Source organism: Mustela lutreola, chromosome X, assembly GCF_030435805.1.
Source record: "Mustela lutreola isolate mMusLut2 chromosome X, mMusLut2.pri, whole genome shotgun sequence".
Classification (NCBI taxonomy): Eukaryota; Metazoa; Chordata; class Mammalia; order Carnivora; family Mustelidae; genus Mustela; species Mustela lutreola.
Genome location: NC_081308.1, coordinates 130,107,321 through 130,128,470, shown reverse-complemented (window position 1 = coordinate 130,128,470; position 21,150 = coordinate 130,107,321). Strand labels below are relative to the sequence as shown.

The following is a 21,150-nucleotide window of genomic DNA, read 5'->3' as shown; positions in this document are numbered from 1 at the left end:
ACCTAACAAAGCCCAGAGAACTAAAATAACTTGCATATACTTATTAAGAGATAGAGTTGGGTTGTAAATCTTCTAGTCTAGCTTTGGAATCCATGCTCTTAAAAACTATGCTATAATGCCTCTCTTGCTTTTTTTATTTTATAAGAACTCTTTTTGAAGTATTATTTATATCTGATAAAATTTATATTTTAAGTGTGCATTTCAATGATTTTTTAGTAAATTTAGAGTTGTTCAACTATAACCACAATCTAGATTTGGAATATTTCTATCACCTCTAAAAATTTTTTCCAAATATTTGCAGTCACCATCCATTCTCAACCACAGCCTCAGGCAACCACTAATTTACTTCCTGTCTCTATAGATTTGCCTTTCCTGGACACTTAGTGTGAACAGAAATATATAGTATGTGACCTTTCGTGTCTGGCTACTTTCACTTAGCACAATGCACTTGAGATTCCTCCCTGTTGTTGTCTGTATTTATTTAATTTGTTTAGAGAGTGAGAGAGTGAGAGTGTGTGAGCAGTGGGAGGGGCAGAGAGAGAGAGAGAGAGAGAGGATTTTAAGCAGGTTCTCACTCAGTGAAGACTCTGACTCTGGGCTCTATCTTGACCCTGAGATCATGATCTAAACCAAAAGTGAGAGTCAGTTGCTCAACTGACTGAACCACCCAACTGCACCCATGTTGTTGTCCTTAATCTTTTTCATTGATGACTAATATTCTATTGTGTGAATATACCACATTTTCTTCAATCATTATTTGATGGACATTTAGGTCATTTCCATCTTTTGGCTATTATAAATAATTCTGCTATGTCAAGGTCTTTCTGTGGACATCTGTTTTCATTTCTCTTAAATAAGAGAATTAGAGTGGAGCCACAGGATTTTATAGGAAATTTATGTTTAACTTTTTAAGAAACTGATGAAATGTTTTCCAAAGTGTGCTTTAGCATTATACATTTCCATCAGTGATTTATGAGGTTCCATTTTCTGCAGATTCTTGCAAACACTTGATATTGTCAGTCTTTTTAAATTTTACCCATGCTATTACACATGTAGCAGTATCTTACTGTGATTTCAATTTACACTTCCCTAATGACTGATGATGTTGAGTATCTTTTTATGTCCTTATTAGTTGACAGAGGATTTTTTATTAGATGTGGTTGTATTACATAATTTTTAATGTATATGTGTATTTTTATTAAATGTGTATTTAAGTATCTTGCTCATTTTCAAATTGAGCTGTTTTTCTTCTCATTTTTGAGTTGTAAGAATTATTTATTTTTATTGGATCATGCTAGTCACCATACAGTACATCATTAGTTTTTGATGTAGTGTTCCAAGATTCATTGTTTACTTATAAAACCCAGTGCTCCATGTAATACGTGACCTCCCTAATACCTACAACCAAGCTCACCCATCTCCCCACACCCCTCCAAAACCCTCAGTTTGTTTCTCAGAGTCCACAGTCTCTCATGGTTCACCATCCCTTCTGATTCCCCCCTCCACACCCACACACTTTTCCTTTCCTTCTCCTAATGTCCTCCATGTTATTCCTTAGGTTCCACAAGTAAGTGAAACCATATGATAACAGACTTTCTCTGCTTGACTTATTACACTTAGCATAATCTCCTCCAGTCCTGTCCATGTTGATGCAAAAGTTTGGTATTCATCCTTTTTGATGGCTGAGTGATATTCCATTGTATATAAGGACCACATCTTCCTTATCCATCTGTTGAAGAGCATCTCAACCCTTTCCACAGTTTACCTATTGTGGACATTGCTGCTATGAGCAAGACATACAAATGGCTAGCAGACTCATGTAAAAGTGTTCATCATCATTAGCCATCTGGGAAATTCAAATCAAGACCACATTGAGATATCCTCTTACACCAATTAGAATAGTAAAAATTAACAATGAAAGAAGCAACAAATGTTGGAAAAGATATGGAGTTGTAAGAATTATTTATATGTTCTTAATATAGATTATTTATCAACATATGATTCACAAATATACTCATTTCATGGCTGTCTTTTTATTTTCTTATGATGTCTTTTGAAGAGCAAAATGTTTACATTTTGGTGAGATCCATTTTATTACATTTTTTATTTTTTTATAGCTCATACTTCTGGTGGTCTAAGAAATCTTTGCTTGACTCCAGGTTACAAAGATTTTCTCCTATAATTTTTTAGAAATTTTATCTCTTACATTTTGACGTATGTTCCACTGGAGTTGATTTTTGTTTATGATATGAGGTAAGTTAAAAATGTTCATTTTTTTGCATGTGGATATTCTCCCAGCACCATTTATTGAAAATGCTATTTTTTTTTTGTCCTGAATTGCTTTGAACCTTGGTCAAAGTCAATTGACTATATATGTGGAAGTTATCTCTGGACTTGCTATTCTTTTCCTTTGATCTATATTGCCTGTTTTTAGACCAAACCCATGCCATATTGATTACTGTAGTTTGTTAGTATGTTTTGAAATTGGGAAGTTTTGTTTTTCTTTTTAAATATGGATTGCCTATTCTAGATCCTTTGCATTCCTATATAACTTTAAGGATCAGCTTGCTATTTTTATAAAAAGAAAAGCTTCTGAGATTTTGATAAGAAATGTCTTGAATCCAGTGATCAATTGGGAGAGAATCTTAATATATGTCAGGACTTCTATAAACATGGAATATCTGAAACTTGTTATTTGCAATTAAAGAAAATTTTGTTTTTTACTTTCCATTTTTCATTTCTTTAACTTCTTTAGTTTGCCTAATTTTTTAAAATATCTTATTTATTTAAGAGAGAGAGAGAGAACACACGTATGAGCAATGGGGAGGAGCAGACTCAGGGCTCCATATGGGGCTCGGTATGGGGCTCAATCCTGGAACCCTGAGATTATTTCCTGAGCCAAAGGCAGATGCTTAACCAATTGAGCCACCTAGGCACCCCATAGCTTGCCTAAATTTTTAAGCAGCTTTACTGAAATGATCCACCTGTCCTATAATTCACCTTTTTTAAATGTAAAAGTAAATGTTTTCTGGTATATTTACAGGGTTATGTAGGTATCACCAATACATAATTTCAGAATACTTTAGTTGCTCTAAAAAAGAAATTGCATACCGATTAGCAGTGACTTCCATTACTTTCTTTCTTAGACTGATTAAAAATCTCCAGGAAAATGCTTAATAAGAGAGAATGGACATCCTTATTTTGTTCATGATCTTAGGAGGAAATGGTCTGTTATCATAAAGTATGGTTCCAGATGGAGATTTTTCACAAATGTTCATTATCAGTTGAGAAAGTTCCCTTCTATTTCTAGTTTTTTGAGAATTTTGGATCATGAATGAGTGCTGAATTTCACCTCCCTGCTGTTGTCCTTCAAGTTATTCTTCACACAGCTGCCAGAATAATCCTAAAATGTTAGATCAAAGCACCATTCTACTGAAAATTATGCAATACCTCCACATTTCATTTAAGGTAAAACCCAAAATATCCAGAGCACCTGAGTGGCTCAGTCATTCGGCATCTGCCTTTGGCTCATGTCATGGTCCCAGGTTCCTGGGATCAAGCCCCACATCAGGCTTCCTATTCAGTGGAAAGCCTGCTTCCACTGGAGCCTCTCTCCCACTCCCTCTTCATGTGTTCCCTTTCTCACTGTGTCTTTCAAATAAATAAATAAAATCTCAAAAAAAAAAAACCCACCTAAATATCCTAGGAGGCCCTTGTACTATCTAGTATATTCCCCATAGTTTCCTTTTTAAATTCATCTACTATTAATCTTTCCTCTTTATCTCTCCACTATGGCCACAGTGGCCTAGTTGCTTTTCCTTGAATACACTGGACTAACTTCTATCTCAAGGCCTTTGCATTTGTTACTCCCTCTATTTTGAATGTTCTTCCAAGTGTCTACAAGGCTCACTCTCATTTCCTTCAAGTTACTGCTTAAATGTCACCTACTCAGTGAGGTATTCCCTCAACATCCTACTAAAAATTGTAATCCCTCTCTAATAGTTTCTATTCACATATTATTTTTCTTCCTAAAGCATATTACCTTTTACTATATTATATGATTGATAGATTGGTCAATCTATTTATCTTTTTATTTTTTTGTCTTCCCTTCATTCAAATGTAAGTTTTAAGAGGGCAGCACTCTTGACATGTTTACTAATACACTTACATTGCTTAGAATATTTACTGGCACATAGTCAGTGATCAGAAAGTATTTGAAGACTACACCAAAGACTCAGGAAACTTGTAGTTTAATTTCCTTTTTAGTTTAATTTCCTTCCCTTCTGTTTCATTATATGTAAAACATCTGAGGAGATAAATATTTTGATAAAGCTCTTTCTGCTCTGAAATTCCAGGAAAGAGGCTATATGCCCACAGAAAAGAATAAGTTGAGATATTATGCTATTAAGGAACCATATTAAGATGCTTTTTGCCTGGAACCCTAAAAATACCTAAACCCTGTTTGCCCAGCCTATCCCTCTTCTCTGCTTTTAGGAAAGAAAACTCATTCTTTAATTCATTCATTCAGTGGATATGTGTTGAACATCTACAGTGTCCCAGGTAACATGCTAGGTTCCTAGCACCCATCAAAGAGAAAACAAGGCAAAAATCTATAACCTTATAGTAAGGAGAAAAAATGATAAATAGAAAAAAATGGGTGTTATACCATATAAAATGTTAAGTGCTATGGGAAAAGAAAGAGCATGGTAAGGTTTACTAACCTAATGTAGATAGTAAACTGAGTAGAGGTCGGGGTGGGCCTCATTTAGAAAACAATAATTAAGCAAAGATTTGAAAAAAAATATGAAGTTATAACAAGTGCAAAGACCATGCTGTAAGAACCTGACATGTTGAAAGAGCAACAAAGCCGCCAGTGTGGCTGGAACAAAATGAGCAAGAGAGGACTTTGTAGGAGATAAGCTGTATAGGAACAGAAGACAAGGTCATATAAGACCCCATTAGCCATGGCAAGGACTTTGGCTTTTAGTCTGTTTAAGATGAAGAAGCGTTAGGGGCACCTGGGTGGCTCAGTGGGTTAAGCATCTGCCTTTGGCTCAGGTCATGATCCCAGGGTCCTGGGATTGAGCCCTACATTGGGCTCCCTGCTCGGCGGGAAGCCTGCTTCTCCTCCTTTTGCCTGCTGCTCCACCTGTTTGTGTGCTCTCTCTCTCTCTCTTTCTCTGTCAAATAAATAAAATCTTTAAAAAATAGATGAGAAGATGTGGTATATATACACAATGGAATACTATGCAGCCATCAAAAGAAATGAAATCTTGCCATTTGCGACAACATGGATGGAACTAGAGCGTATCATGCTTAGCGAAATAAGTCAAGCAGAGAAAGACAACTATCATATGATCTCCCTGATATGAGGAAGTGGTGATGCAACATGGGGCTTAAGTGGGTACAAGAAGAATAAATGAAAGAAAATGGGATTGGGAGGGAGACAAACCATAAGTGACTCTTAATCTCACAAAACAAACTGAGGGTTGCTGGGGGGAGGGGGTTTGGGAGAAGGGGGTGGGATTATGGACATTGGGAAGAGTATGTGCTTTGGTGAGTGCTGTGAAGTGTGTAAACCTGGTGATTCACAGACCTGTACCCCTGGGGATAAAAATATATGTTTATAAAAAATAAAAAATTATATATATAAAAAAAATAGATGAGGAAGCATTAGAAGACTATTGTGTAGAGAATATTCTGTAAGAGGAAAGGGTGATAGCAGAGACTAGTTAGGGTGTCATAGTAGTAATAAAACTAACTTTTTATGGTGGTGAAATAGAAACCAGTTTTGAACAGAAAATGGTAAGGTGATAAGGGAGCCAGGATGCAGCAAAGCACAGTGAAATAAGAGCAGTAATGGAGGGGAGGGGGTGTGTGTACACTTGTATGCATATATGCAGGGCTAATGAAGTTTCCCTTCTATCTGTATCTTTTACCCCCAAAGAAAGGAATTTCCTGGATTGTCTCTTACTTCCTGTCTCACTGTTGCATAAGAATCAAAGTAGGCCAAACCATGAAGTGGAACTGAGTCCTTGTGACCTGAATGCCACATTTTGAGGGGCCCTGACCTTTCTTGAAAAGCCCACTAAAAACTGTTTGCTGTATAGTAGATCTCTAGGACTTATTCATCTTGTAAAATTGAAACCTAGCACCCTTTCACTAATATCTTCCTATTCCCTCCCCACCAGCCCCTGGTAACCACCATTCCACTCTCTGCTTCCACGAGTTTGACTATCCCACATATAAGGGAGATCATATAGTATTCATCTTTCTCTGTCTTGTTTATTTCACTTAGCACAATGTCCTCTAGGTTCATCAATGTGGTTTAAAATGGCAGGATTTCTTTCTTTTGTTAAGGCTAAATAATATTCCATTATATGTATATACATTTTCTTATACACCTATTGATGGATACTTATATTTCTTCCATGTCTTGGCTATTGTGGATAATACTACAATGCATATGGTAATGCAGATATCTCTTTGAAATCCTGACTTCAGTAACTTTGGACATATATTCCCGAAAATAGGATTGCTGGATCCTATGGTAGTTCTATTTTTAATTATTTGAAGAAACTGCATACTGTTTTCCAGAGTTACTGCACCAATTTACATTCCTACCAATAGTGCACAGGATTGCTTTTTATACACATCCTCATCAATACTTGTTATCTTTGTCTTTTTCATAATAGCCTATCTAACAGGTATGAGGTAATAACTCATTGTCGTTTTCACTTGCATTTCCCTGGTGATTAGTGATACTGAGCATCTTTTCATGTACCTGTGTCCATTTGTATGTCTTCTTTGGAGTAATGTCTACTCAGATCCATTTCTGAGTTAAAAATATTCTATGGTATACTTAAAAATTTGCTAAAAGCTTCTGCACAGCAAAGGAAACAGTCAACAGAACAAAGAGGGAACCCATGGAATGGGAGAAGATATTTGAAAATGACAGTACAGACAAAAGGTTGATATCCAGGATCTATAAAGAATGCCTCAAACTCAACACACACAAAACAGACAATCATATCAAAAAATGGGCAGAAGATATGAACAGGGGGCGCCTGGGTGGTTCAGTGGGTTAAGCCTCTGCCTTCGGCTCAGGTCCTGGGATTGAGCCCCACATCTGGCTCTCTGCTCAGAAGTGAGCCTGCTTCCTCCTCTCTCTGCCTGCCTCTCTGCCTACTTGTGATTTCTCTCTCTCTCTCTGTCAAATAAATAAATAAAATCTTAAAAAAAAAAAGAAGATATGAACAGACACTTCTCCAATGAAGACATAAAAATGGCTATCAGACTCATGAAAAAATGTTCATCATCACTAGCCATCAGGGAGATTCAAATTAAAACCACATTGAGATACCACCTTAAACCAGTTATAATGGCCAATATTAGCAAGACAGGAAACAACATGTGTTGGAAAGGACGTGGAGAAAGGGGAACCCTCTTACACTGTTGGTGGGAATGCAAGTTGGTGAGGCCACTTTGGAGAAGAGTGTGGAAATTCCTCAAGAAATTAAAAATAGAGCTTCCCTATGACCCTGCTATTGCACTACTGGGTATTGACCCCAAAGATACAGATGTAGCGAAAAGAAGGGCCATCTGTACCCCAATGTTTACAGCAGCAATGGCCACGGTCGCCAAACTGTGGAAAGAACCAAGATGCCCTTCAACGGACGAATGGATAAGGAAGATGTGGTCCAGATACACTATGGAGTATGATGCCTCCATCAGAAAGGATGAATACCCAACTTTTGTAGCAACATGGACGGGACTGGAAGAGATTAGGCTGAGTGAAATAAGTCAAGCAGAGAGAGTCAGTTATCATATGGTTTCACTTATTTGTGGAACATAACAAATAGCATGGAGGACATGGGGAGATGGAGAGGAGAAGGGAGTTGGGGGAAATTGGAAGGGGAGGTGAACCATGAGAGACTATGGACTGAAAAACAATCTGAGGGTTTTGAAGGGGCAGAGGGTGGGAGATTGGGGGAACCAGGTGGTGGGTATTACAGAGGGCACAGATTGCATGGAGCACTGGGTGTGCTGCAAAAACCATGAATACTGTTATGCCGAAAAGAAAAAAAAATTGCTAAGTGGACAGATCTTATGTTAAGTGCTCTTGTCACACAAAACAATAAAAACAGTAATAATAATGAGGGTGGAAGGAAGGTTTTGGAGGGGACAGATATGTTTATGATATAGACTGTAGTGATGAGGATATTAGCCTGAGAATAGTCACGCTGCTTTCTACTGTAGAAAAACTTGAAGGGGGTTTTGGAAGTTGTAACAAATTAAAGAGAAAGAAGAAAGGAAGAAGGGAAGACAGTATGACATGGGAGGTCAGAGAGCATTAGGATGTGTTTCAGAACTAATGAAAAGAGCACAGCATAATCTGGCTTGTGAAGTTCCCTGCCTTCATTATCTGCCTTCTCCTCTCTGCTCTGTGCCTAGGTATGATGGGAAAGATGTATATGCGAAGGAAGATACAAATGTTATATAAATCAGTTCTGCTCTTAATCAGAAATCAGTGCCCTGTGCATCTTGCTTTGATAATCTATTTGTTGTGGTCTTATTTGCCATGTCCCCAGGATTGCTGGGTAGACATAAAGTAATTTCCCCTTGGCATTACTCATAAAAGGCAGTATCTTGGAAGTACTAATGTAAGTGGAAAGAAGGAACACAACTTTATTTATTATTATTATTATTTTTTATAATTTTTTATTTTTTATAAACATATATTTTTATCCCCAGGGGTACAGGTCTGTGAATCACCAGGTTTACACACTTCACAGCACTCACCAAATCACATACCCTCCCCAATGTCCATAATCCCACCCCCTTCATTTATTTATTAAAGCCTCATGGAATCTTTTAACTATCCAACACTAGGAACAGGTTTCTCAATGAAATACATTATTTGTGTGTCAAATTCTTTGAATTAAGGAACCCCCTTTATACCTTAAGAATAAAAGTGGATTGTTGAGATATTGCAGGCTGACTTGAAAATTAAGCTTTTGTCCAAGACACATGGAACATTTTATAAATATTGAAAGGATTAATTAGATCTGCAAGGACACTTGCTCTCTAGTTCCTTTTACTGTTTATATGGGAGAAGTAAAAATAAGAGATGAATAAGTATTTGTTGAAGAGCATACGCTTGGTTTCTGCCATTTAGTCTGGAGTTTTTGCTAATACACACTTGAGCATGTTTGTTTTAATCAGCCTGCTTTGTACAATATCTAGTATTGCTCCTCTGATCATTTGTGAAGTGTTATATGAATTATAATATGATGAATCAGGTTTAACAATTAACTAGGATTGGAGATGCTGGCCAGTTAGTCCCCTAGAACTTGAAGAGGATGACATAGGTGGAATCTAGTATAACCAAGAGATATACTGATTAGCTAGAAATAACCCATCAGAGCTTGGCTCCAAAGAACTCTGAATTTCTGTTGAATAGGTCCTATTTCTACACAGAGGCAACTATCTAGGCCAAGGTAAGTTGAGGCTAAAAATTCTTTAAAGAAATCAGAGGGAAAATCTTAGAATAGATTATTTAAGCAGACTAAGGCAGGAAAATGAATATGTGGGCATGGTAAATCATACCCCATCCAAATTTTCATTGAAGAATCCATGCAGTCTCTCCTACATGGTATTCCTATAAAGAAAACATGAGCTCTTTAGACTTAACTTCTGAGGTTTTTTATGTCCTCCATAACCTTTGCATTTTTTTTTCCTGGCCAGTTGTGTGTGTGTGTGTGTGTGTGTGTGTGTGTGTCCATGTGCACGTGCATGTGTGCATGCATGTGTGCATGTGCACATGCATGAGTGCACAAGTGTGAATATGTGTTCCCCAAAAGTCATCTCTTTCAACAAAACTATAGCAGTTGCTGTGAGCAGCAGAGTCATCTTTCATACCAGTTCATTATCAAGGTGAAGATATTCATCTCTCCTTCCCAGTGCAGTCTTTCAATTGGTTAACTCACTTGATCGCCTGCTGAAAATTATTTAATAAATGATTAAGGAGTGAGTGAGTCAGGACCTGGTGTTTTCAGATTTCTTCAAGGAGGACTGGGTGAGGGAGCTCAGGTAAGGCAGATAATTATATTTGTTTTTCTAAAGGTGGTAAGGTGGAATTCAAATCTGATCTAAAAATCTGAATGCTGCTTTGAGAGGCTTTCTAGTTCATTTAATTCATCCTTTGTGTTCATAAAGACTTCAATCTCAATATAAATGAAATCCCACTATTCTTAGGAGCACCCCATTGCTGGCGAATGGACATTCAGCTGTGTGTTTACCACCATTCATTTTGGCTTAATGTCATTTTCTGTTCTCCTTTCTTTTAGGTTAACAATTCATGCTGAGTGCCCCATGCATTTGGAAGATTTTCCTATGGATGTGCATGCCTGCCCACTGAAGTTTGGAAGCTGTATGTATTTTCTCACTTTCTATTTACCTGATCTTCTTCTGAAAGAAATAGTATATTTCCTGTTCTATCCCCTAGTAGTTTCTAAAGCTGAAGCCTTGAATTCAGGATGGTGTGGGAGTGGGGAAGGGAACTGGGGTTGATCAGGAGAGGAGACTTAGCTTTTAATACTTTTCTTTGTAGAAAACAAACATTATCTCACCTTTTCAGACTCATTTCTGTCATTAGATTAAAATAATAACTTCTATTTCCTAAATTGTCCAGAATATCTAGTAAGACAGAGCTAATACACTGTGATGAACACTGGGCATTGTATATTGTATATATGTGATGAATCACTGTATTGTAACATCTGAAATTAATGTTACACTGTATGTTAACAAACTGGAATTTAAATAAAAACTTGCGAATGGACGAATGAATAAAAAGACAAAGTTAATCTAGAGTACAGTAGCAGCTTCCTAAAGACAAGATCCCAAAAGGGAAGGTGCTTTTATTTTTGAAATGCCTATTCTATTTGTATCTCATCATTCTATCTAATTCTCTACAGTAAATGGTAAATAGAAAGAGACTCTGGAGATTTTCTCATTTTTACAGAGTATTGCCTTTACCAATAACTGTAAATCTCAAAGATAAATGAGTAGATATATAGTCCATTTTCAAATAAATTAGAAAAATCAAAATTGAATAGAATTTGAGTGAGTTTCTAGCTCTAAAAATTTTAGAGTAAGTTTCATATAGGGAATCATCTGAACAATATACCAAGGTCTGTGTTGATTGTGTCTAAATTAAATTTAGTTCTATATTCTGAAGTAGAAAGTACATTTGAAAATATACAAATAGTTACATGTGACATATTTTTTCAATCATTGTTAAATATTTATGAATTTTCTCTTATGTGCCAGGCTCTATTGTAGGAATTTGGAGTACATCCATGAATAAAACAAAGACCCCGTCTTGGTGGAACTTATATTATAGAGGAGAGAGTGATGATGAAAGATAAACAACAGATTAAAAAGTAACATATAAAGTATGGTATAAAGTGAAAATCACTGTAAGAAAACATAAAATTACTACAGAATAAGGGGAATCAGTCTTGTCTTAGTGGAAGATAGGTGTTGCCACTGAAATTTTAAAATTGGGTAATCACCATCGGTCTCTTAAAAAAGTGACAATTGAGCAGAAATTTTAAGGTAGTAAAAGTATTAACAATGCAGATATTAGAGGAAACTGTGATCCAGGTAGAGGGAATATCCAGGGATAAGAAGCTAAGTCAGAAAAGTGTCTGGCTTCTCCAGGGGATATCAAAGTATCCAGTATGGGTGGATAGAGTAAAGGGGAAAGCACTAGGAAAGAAGTGAGGAAAAAGTGAGGAGTGGTTTGAAATTTGGAACGAAATGATTACATTATCTGACTTAGGTTTTTCTTTCTTTTTTTTCTGTTTAGAATGCACTTTTTTGTGTGTTATGTTAGTCACCATAGAATATATCATTAGCTTTTATTTTTTTCCAAAGGTGATAGAAATTTTCTTTTTAATTTTTAATTTTTTAATTTTTTTTAATTTTTTATTCTTTGTAAACATATATTTTTATCCCCAGGGGTACAGGTCTGTGAATCACCAGGTTTACACACTTCACAGCACTCACCAAAGCACATACCCTCCCCAATGTCCATAACCCCACCTCCCCTTCTCCCAACCCTCCTCCCCCCAGCAACCCTCAGTTTGTTTTGTAAGATTAAGAGTCCCTTATGGTTTGTCTCCCTCCCAATCCCATCTTGTTTCATTGATTCTTCTCCTACCCACTTAAGCCCCCATGTTGCATCACCACTTCCTCATATCAGGGAGATCATATGATAGTTGTCTTTCTCTGCTTGACTTATTTCACTAAGCATGATGCGCTCTAGTTCCATCCACGTTGCCACAAATGGCAAGATTTCATTTCTTTTGATGGCTGCATAGTATTCCATTGTGTATATATACCACATCTTCTTGATCCATTCATCTGTTGATGGACATCTAGGTTCTTTCCATAGTTTGGCTATTGTGGACATTGCTGCTATAAACATTCGGGCGCATGTGCCCCTTTGGATCACTACATTTGTATCTTTAGGGTAAATACCCAGTAGTGCAATTGCTGGGTCAATGGGCAGAGGACATGAACAGACATTTCTGCAAAGAAGACATCCAGATGGCCAACAGACACATGAAAAAGTGCTCCATATCACTCGGCATCAGGGAAATACAAATCAAAACCACAATGAGATATCACCTCACACCAGTCAGAATGGCTAAAATCAACAAGTCAGGAAATGACAGATGCTGGCGAGGATGTGGAGAAAGGGGAACCCTCCTGCACTTTTGGTGGGAATGCAAGCTGGTGCAGCCACTCTGGAAAGCAGCATGGAGGTTCCTCAAAATGTTGAAAATAGAACTGCCCTATCATTAGCTTTTGATGCAGTGTTCCAAGATTCATTGCTTATATACAACACCCAGAGTTCCTTGCAATATGTGCCCTCCTTAATACCCACCACCAGGCTCAGCCATGACCCTACACTCATCCCCTCTAAAACCCTCAGTTTGTTTTACAGAGTCCACTGTCTCTCATGGTTCATCTCTCCCTCTGATTTGCCCCAATTCACTTTTCCTTTCCTTCTCCTAATGTCCACCATGTTGTTCCTTATGTTCTACAAGTAAGTGAAACCATATTTGACTTTCTCTGTTTGACTTATTCCACTCAGCATAATCCCCTCCAGTCCTGTCCATGTTGATATAAAAGTTGGGTATTCATCCTTTTTGATGGAGGTGTAATATTCTATTGTATATATGGACCGTACCTCCTTTATCCATTCATCTTTCAAAGGGCATCTTGGCTCTTTCCACAGTTTAGTGACTGTGGCCATTGCTGCTATGAACATTGGGGTACAGATGGCCCTTCCTTTCACTACATCTGTATCTTTGGGGTAAATACCCAGTAGTGCAATTGATGGGTCATAGGGAAGCTCTATTTTTAATTTTTTGAGGAATCTCTATACTGTTTTCCAAAGCAGCTGCACCAACTTGCATTCCCACCAAAAGAGTAAGAGGGTTCCCTATTCTCCACATCCTCTCCAATATTTGCTGTTTCCTGCCATGTTAATCTTTGCCATCCTAACTGGTATAAGGTGGTATCTCAAGGTGGTTCTGATTTTAATTTCCCTGATGGCTAATGGTAATGAACATTTTTTCATGTGTCTACTAGCCATTTGTATATCTTCATTGGAGAAGTGTCTGCTCATGTCTTCTGCCCATTTTTTGACATGACTATATGTTTTTTGGGTGTTGAGTTTGGGGAGTTCTTTATAGATCTTGGATATTAGTCCTTTTTTGTAGTGCCTTAAAAGAATCATTATGGACACTCTGTTAAAAAAATATAAATATGGGAAGAACAGAAGAAGGAAGTCCAGTTAAAATGATATTGCAATAGTTCAGATGAGAAATTATAATAGCTCAAATTACAGTGATATTGGCAAAAATAATGAGAAAGACTGTGGGTGAACATGTGTCATGAACAATTAGAAAACCTAGGACTGTAGAAGCAATGAGGATTGAAAGACAAAAGTTCTGGAGAAAGGGTGGAACTTCTTGTAGATGAATTTGTGAACTTCATCTTCTTCATTCTTTGTGGTAGTTGACAATTCTGGCCATGAATTTCAGCTTATAATTCAAGTTTGGCCCTAAACATAGGACTATTGCCAGATGATGGGGTGGGGGGGAAGCAATAGTTTTCATGGTCACAGAGAGCTAAAGTGATAAAAGTAGAGATTTAGAAGGTCTCAAACTCTTGGCTAATAACCGTCTCAATTCAATTGCTAAATTTTAAATATGCACAAATCATAAGGCTAAGAAAGCAATATAAAAACTTCTGAAAAGTAAAGCTGGCTTTCCTACAGACTCCCAATGTTATAAAAAAGAAGGCATGCTAGGCTCTTAGTTTAAATCCCTAGAGAAACTATGTCCTAGTTACAAGGGAGCAGCAGAGACATACCAAGTTTAACCAAAACTAAAATTCAACTCAGTCCCTTGAAAGAATTAAGGTAATAATTTTCCCACATTATCTGTTTAGCAAAGGAAAGAAAGAGGTCTTTCTGGTGGAAATCAACATCATCTGAAAAGTTCTAAGTTTATTATACAATGTCTGCAATTCAATAAAAAAAAATCATTAAGCATAACAATACACAGGACCATATAACCTAAAACCAAGATTTTAAAACAAAAAGAAATGGAATATGGAAATAGGTCAACAGGTGACCCAGATATCAGAGTTTGTAGACAAGGGCTTTTAAAAACTGTTGTTAATATGTTCAAGAAAAAAGACAGAAGAAGAAAAAAATAGATAAAAGAAATTTAAAAAAAGAATTTCAGCAGAAAATTGGAATCTATAAAGAACAAATTAGAAATCACTTATGGACAAATACATATCTACAATTCAGAATTGAATGGATAGGTTTATTTTTTCAATTTTTTAATTCAAATTCAATTAATTAACATATATTATTGGATTCACAGGTAGAAGTCAGTGATTCATCAGTCTTATAAAATATTTAGTGTTCATTACATCACATGCCCTCCTTAATATCTATCACCCAGTTACCCATTCCCCTACCTCCCTCCCCTCCAGCAACCCTGTTTGTTTCCTATAATTAAGAGTCTCTTATGGGGATGCCTGGGTGGCTCAGTGGGTTAAAGCCTCTGCCTTCAGCTCGGGTTATGATCCCAGACTTCTGGGATTGGGCCCCGCATCAGGCTCTCTGCTCGGCGGGGAGCCTGATCCCCTCCCCCCGCTCTCTCTACTTGCCTCTCTGCCTACTTATGATCTGTTAAATAAATAAATAAAATCTTCAGAAAAAAAAAGAAGAATCTCTTATGGTTTGTCTCCCTCTCTGGTTTCATCTTGTTTTATTTTCTCCTGTCTTCCCCTATGATCCTCTGTTTTGTTTCCTAAATTCCACATATTAGTGTGATCATATGATAATTTTCTTTCTCTGACTGACTTATTCTGCTTAGCATAATACCTCTAGTTCCATTCACATCATTGTAAATGGCAAGATTTCATTCTTTTGATGGCTGAGTAATATTCCATTGTGTGTGTGTGTGTGTGTGTGTGTGTGTGTGTGTGTGTGTGTACCACTTCTTCTTTATCCATTTATCTGTTGACAGACATCTGAGCTCTTTCCATATTTTGGTCATTGTGGACATTACTGCTATTAACATTGATGTGCATGTGCCCCTCCGAATCACTATGTTTGTGTCTTTTGGATAAATACCTAGTAGAGCAATTGCTAGGTCATAGGGTAGACTATTTTTAACTTCTTGAGGAACCTCCATATTGTTTTCCAGAGTGGCTGCACCATTTGCATTCCCACCAACAATGTAAAAGGACTTCCCTTTTTCCACATCCTTACCAACATCTCTCATTTCATGAGTTGTTAATTTTAGCCATTCTGACTGATGTAAGGTGATATTTCAATGTGGTTTTGAATTGTATTTCTCTGATGCCAAGTGATGTGGAATGTGTTTTCATGTCTGTTGGCCATTTGTATGGCCAAAGAAATATCTGTTCATGTCTTCTGTTCATTTCTTGATGGGATTAATTGTTTTTGGGGTGCTGAGATTGGTAAGTTCTTCATAGATTTTGGATTGTAGCCCTTTATCTGATAAGATGTTTGCAAATATATTCTCCCTTTCTGTCATTTGTCTTTTGGTTTTGTTTACTGTTACCTTTGCAGTGCAAAAGCTTTTTATTTTCATGAAGTCTCAATAGTTCATTTTTGCCTTTGTTTCCCTTGTCTTTGGAGACAAGTCTAACAGGAAGTTGTGATGGCTGAGGTTATAGAGGTTGCTGCCTGTGTTCTCTAGGATTTAAATGAATTCCTGCCTCATATTTAGGTCTTTCATCCATTTTGAGTCTATTTTTGTATATGGTGTAAGTATATGGTACAGTTTCATTCTTCTACATCTGACGGTCCAATTTTTCCAACACCATGTATTGGAGAGACTATCATTTTTCCATTGGATATTCTTCCCTGTTTTGTCAAATATTAGTTGACTGTTGAGTTGAGGGTCAATTTCTGGGTTCTCTATTCCATCCCACTGATCTATGTATCTGTTTTTGTGCCAGTAACAAACTGTCTTGATTATTACAGCTTTGTAATAGAGCATCAGGTCTGGCATTGTGATGCCACCAGCTTTAGTGTTCTTTTTCAACATTCCTTTGGCTATTCAGGATCTTTTCTGGTTCCATACAAATTTTGGGAATATTTGTTCTAGCTCTGTGAAAAGTGATGATGGTATATTGACAGAGATTGAATTGAATGTATGGATTGTTCTAGGTAGCATAGAAGTTTTAACAATATTTGTTCTTCCAACCCATGTGCTTGGAATGTTTTTCCAACTCTTTGTGTCTTCCTCATTTTTATTTTATAAGTGTTCTATAGTTTTCTGAGTACAGATCATTCACTTCTTTGGTTAGGGTTATTCCTAGGTTTCTTGTGGGTTTTGGTGCAATTGTAAATGGGATTAATTCCTTAATTTCTCTTTCTTCAGTCACATTGTTATTGTATAGAAATGCAATTGATTTTGTATCCTGCCATGTGACTAATGTAACACTCTATGTTAACTATACTGAAATTAAAGTAAAATAATGAACAAAATAAAATAAGGAAAAATAATCTCTAACAAGGAAACAATTCTGGAATGGTAAAGTAAGGACTTCTGAAAACCTCTTCCATAAAACCAAGGAGAACTTCTCAAAATTTTCTAAATAAACTTTCTTCAAACCCTCACCAAAGGCTCACGGCAATTCGAGGAGTGTTATTCAAGAGAAGTGTTTATTCTTGGTGAAATCAGGGACCCCTATTCCCAACCTCTATGTCTGGATTCTGTAGAAGCCTTGAAGATTTTGTAATAATAGAAGGACTAATCCATCAGGAAGATATCATAATTATAAAGATATATGCACCTAACCATAGAACCCCAAAAATACATGAAGCAAAACTGAAAAAATTTAAAGGAGAAACAGACAACTTAACAGTAATAACTAAAGATTTCACTATTCCACTTTCAATAGCTCACTAGACAGGACCTTAACATAGTAATAAAAGTCTTAAACAAAATTTAAACAAACTAGATATAACAAACATACTGCACTCTACCCAAGAACATCAAAATACACATTATTTTCAAGAGCACACAGAACATTTTTCTGAGTAGACCATATGTAAGACCATAAAACAAGACCCAGTAACTTTAAAAGTATTAAAATAAAACAAAATGTGTTTAGTTGAATGAAATTAAAAATAAATAACAAGGGAAATTGAGAAATTGACAAATGTGTTGAAACATGCACTCCTACGTAAACAGTGCACTCCAAAATAAAGAATGGGTCAAAGAAGATATCACAAGGGAAATTAGAAAATACTTTGAAATGAGTGAAAATGATGCACAGTAAACTAAAATTTATAGAATGCATCAACTTAAAGCACTGTTCAGAGGGAAATTTATAACTATAAAACATATATTAAAAAGAATGATAAAAAGCTGATAATCTGACCTACTTTAAGAAACTAGGAAAAAAAAAGCCATCTAAATCCAAAGCAAGTAGGAAGAAGAAAATAATAAATATTGTAGTGAAATTAAGTTAAATAGAGAATAGAAAAACATTAAAAAGAATCAAAGAATCTAAAAGTTGGTACTTTGAGAAGATTGACAAAACTGATAAACCTTTTTTTTTTTTACTTTGAGCCTTTTGATAATATATTTATGATATTTGGATATACATGTATAATTATCCTTTAGGCAATATATTTTAGTGACTACAAAATATTGTATTTTGGATATTAAGATAATTTCAATATTCTGTTGTTGTAAATGACATTGATAGGAGCATTTGTGTAACAAATATTTGTCAGCTTTTGCAGGTGTTAAGATAGCTTCCTAAAAGCTTAACTACTTGGGCATTAACAATTTTTTAAATTTTTATTTTTTTATTTTTTTATAAACATATAATGTATTTTTATCCCCACGGGTACAGGTCTGTGAATCGCCAGGCTTACACACTTCACAGCACTCACCATAGCACATACCCTCCCCAATGTCCATAACACCACCCCCCTCTCCCAAACCCCCTCCCCCCAGCAACCCTCAGTTTCTTTTCTGAGATTAAGAGTCACTTGTGGTTTGTCTCCCTCCCAATCCCATCTTCTTTCATTCATTCTTCTCCTATCCCCTTAACCCCCCATGTGCATCTCCACTTTCTCATATCAGGGAGATCATATTTCTCTGATTGACTTATTTCGCTGAGCATGATACCCTCTAGCTCCATCAATGTTGTCGCAAATGGCAAGATTTCATTTCTTTTGATGGCTGCATAGTATTCCATTGTATATATATATACCACTTGTTCTTACGCCATTCATCTGTTGAGGGACATCTAGATTCTTTCCATAGTTAGGCTATTGTAGACATTGCTGCTAAAACATGCGGGTGCATGTGCTCCTTCGGATCACTACGTTTGTTTCTTTAGGGTAAATACCCACTAGTGCAATTGCTGGGTCATAGGGTAGTTCTATTTTCAACATCTAGAGGAACCTCCAAGCTGTTTTCCAGAGTGGTTGCACCAGCTTGTATTCCCACCAACAGTGTAGGAGGGTTCCCCTTTCTCCACATCCTCACCAGCATTTGTCATTTCCTGACTTATTAATTTTAGCCATTCTGACTAGTGTGAGGTGGTATCTCATTGTGGTTTTGATCTGTATTTCCCTGATGCAGAGTGATGTGGAGCACTTTTTCATGTGTCTGTTGGCCATCTGGATGTCTTCTTTGCAAAAATATCTGTTCATGTCCTCTGCCCATTTCTTGATTGGATTCTTTGTTCTTTGGGTGTTGAGTTTGCTAAGTTCTTTATAGATTTTGGACACTAGCCCTTTATCTGATATGTTGTTTGCAAGTATCTTCTTTCATTCTGTCAGTTGTCTTTTGGTTTTGATAGCTGTTTCCTTTGCTGTGCAAAAGCTTTTGATCTTGATGAAATCCCAATAGTTCATTTTTGCCCTTGCTTCCCTTGCCTTTGGCGATGTTCCTAGGAAGATGTTGCTGCGGCTGAGGTCGAAGAGGTTGCTGCCTGTGTTTGCCTCAAGGATTTTGATGGATTCCTGTCTCACATTGAGGTCTTTCATCCATTTGGAGTCTATTTTTGTGTGTGGTGTAAGGAAATGTTCCGGTTTCATTATTCTGCATGTGGCTGTCCAATTTTCCCAACACCGTTTATTGAAGAGGCTGTCTTCTTTCCATGGGACATTCTTTCCTGCTTTGTCGAAGATTAGTTGACCATAGAGTTGATGGTCTATTTCTGGGCTCTCTATTTTGTTCCATTGATCTATGTGTCTGTTTTTTTTACCAGTACCATGCTGTCTTGATGATGACAGCTTTGTAATAGAGCTTGAAGTCCGTAATTGTGATGCCACCAAGTTTGGCTTTCTTTTTCAATATTCCTTTGGCTATTTGAGGTCTTTTCTGGTTCCATATAAATTTTAGGGTTATTTGTTCCATTTCTTTGAAAAAAATGGTAGGTATTTTGATCGGAATTGCATTAAATATTTAGATTTCTTTAGGTAGCATAGACATTTTCACAATATTTGTTTTTCCAATCCAGGCGCATGGAACATTTTCCATTTCTTTGTGTCTTCCTCAATTTCTTTCATGACTACTTTATAGTTTTCTGAGTATAGATTCTTTGCCTCTTTGGTTAGGTTTATTCATAGGTATCTTATAATTTTGGGTGCAATTGTAAATGGGATTGACTCCTTAATTTCTCTTTTTTCTGTCCTGTTGGTGTAGAGAAATGCAACTGATTACTGTGCATTGATTTTATATCCTGATACTTTACTGAATTCCTGTACAAGTTCTAGCAGTTTTGGAGTGGAGTCTTTTGGGTTCTCCACATATAAAATCATATCCTCTGCAAAAAGTGATAGTTTGACTTCTTCTTTGCCAATTTGGATGCCTTTAATTTCCTTTTGTTGTCTGATTGCTGAGGCTAGGACCTCTAGTACTATGTTGAATAGCAGTGGTGATAATGGACATCCCTGCTGTGTTCCTGACCTTAGAGAAAAGCTTTCAGTTTTTCCCCATTGAGAATTATATTTGTGGTGGGTTTCTCATATATGGCTTTGATAATATTGAGGTATGTGCCCTCTATCCCTAGACTTTGAAGAGTTTTGGTCAGGAAGGGATGCTGTACTTTGTCAAATGCTTTTTCAGCATCTATTGAGAGTATCATATGGTTCTTGTTCTTTTATTGTGTTGTATCACATTGATTGGTTTGTGGATGTTGAACCAATCTTGCAGCCCTGGAATAAATCCCACTTGGTCATGGTGAATAATCCTTTTAATATACTGTTGAATCCTATTGGCTAGTATTTTGGTGAGTATTTTCACATCTGTGTTCATCAAGGATATTGGTCTGTAGTTCTCTTTTTTGATGGGATCCTTGTCTGGTTTTGGGATCAAGGTGATGCTGACCTCATAAAATGAGTTTGGAAGTTTTCCTTCCATTTTTTGGAACCGTTTCAGGAGAAAAGGATTTAGTTCTTCTTTATACGTTTGGTAGAATTCGTCTGGGAAGCCGTCTGGACCTGGGCTTTTGTTTGTTTGGAGATTTTTGATGACTGTTTCAATCTCCTTA

General features: G+C 36.6%; 1 protein-coding gene across 2 annotated transcripts in view; it reads left to right on the top strand.

The window, feature by feature from the left end:
- Positions 1-21,150, top strand: part of GABRA3 (gamma-aminobutyric acid type A receptor subunit alpha3) — a 388,210-nt gene that overhangs the window by 287,873 nt on the left and 79,187 nt on the right. For both annotated transcript variants that reach the window (XM_059158037.1, XM_059158036.1), the window contains exon 6: positions 10,350-10,432. In XM_059158037.1, the coding sequence (XP_059014020.1) occupies positions 10,350-10,432 (83 nt within the window). The remainder of the gene's footprint in view (positions 1-10,349; positions 10,433-21,150) is intronic.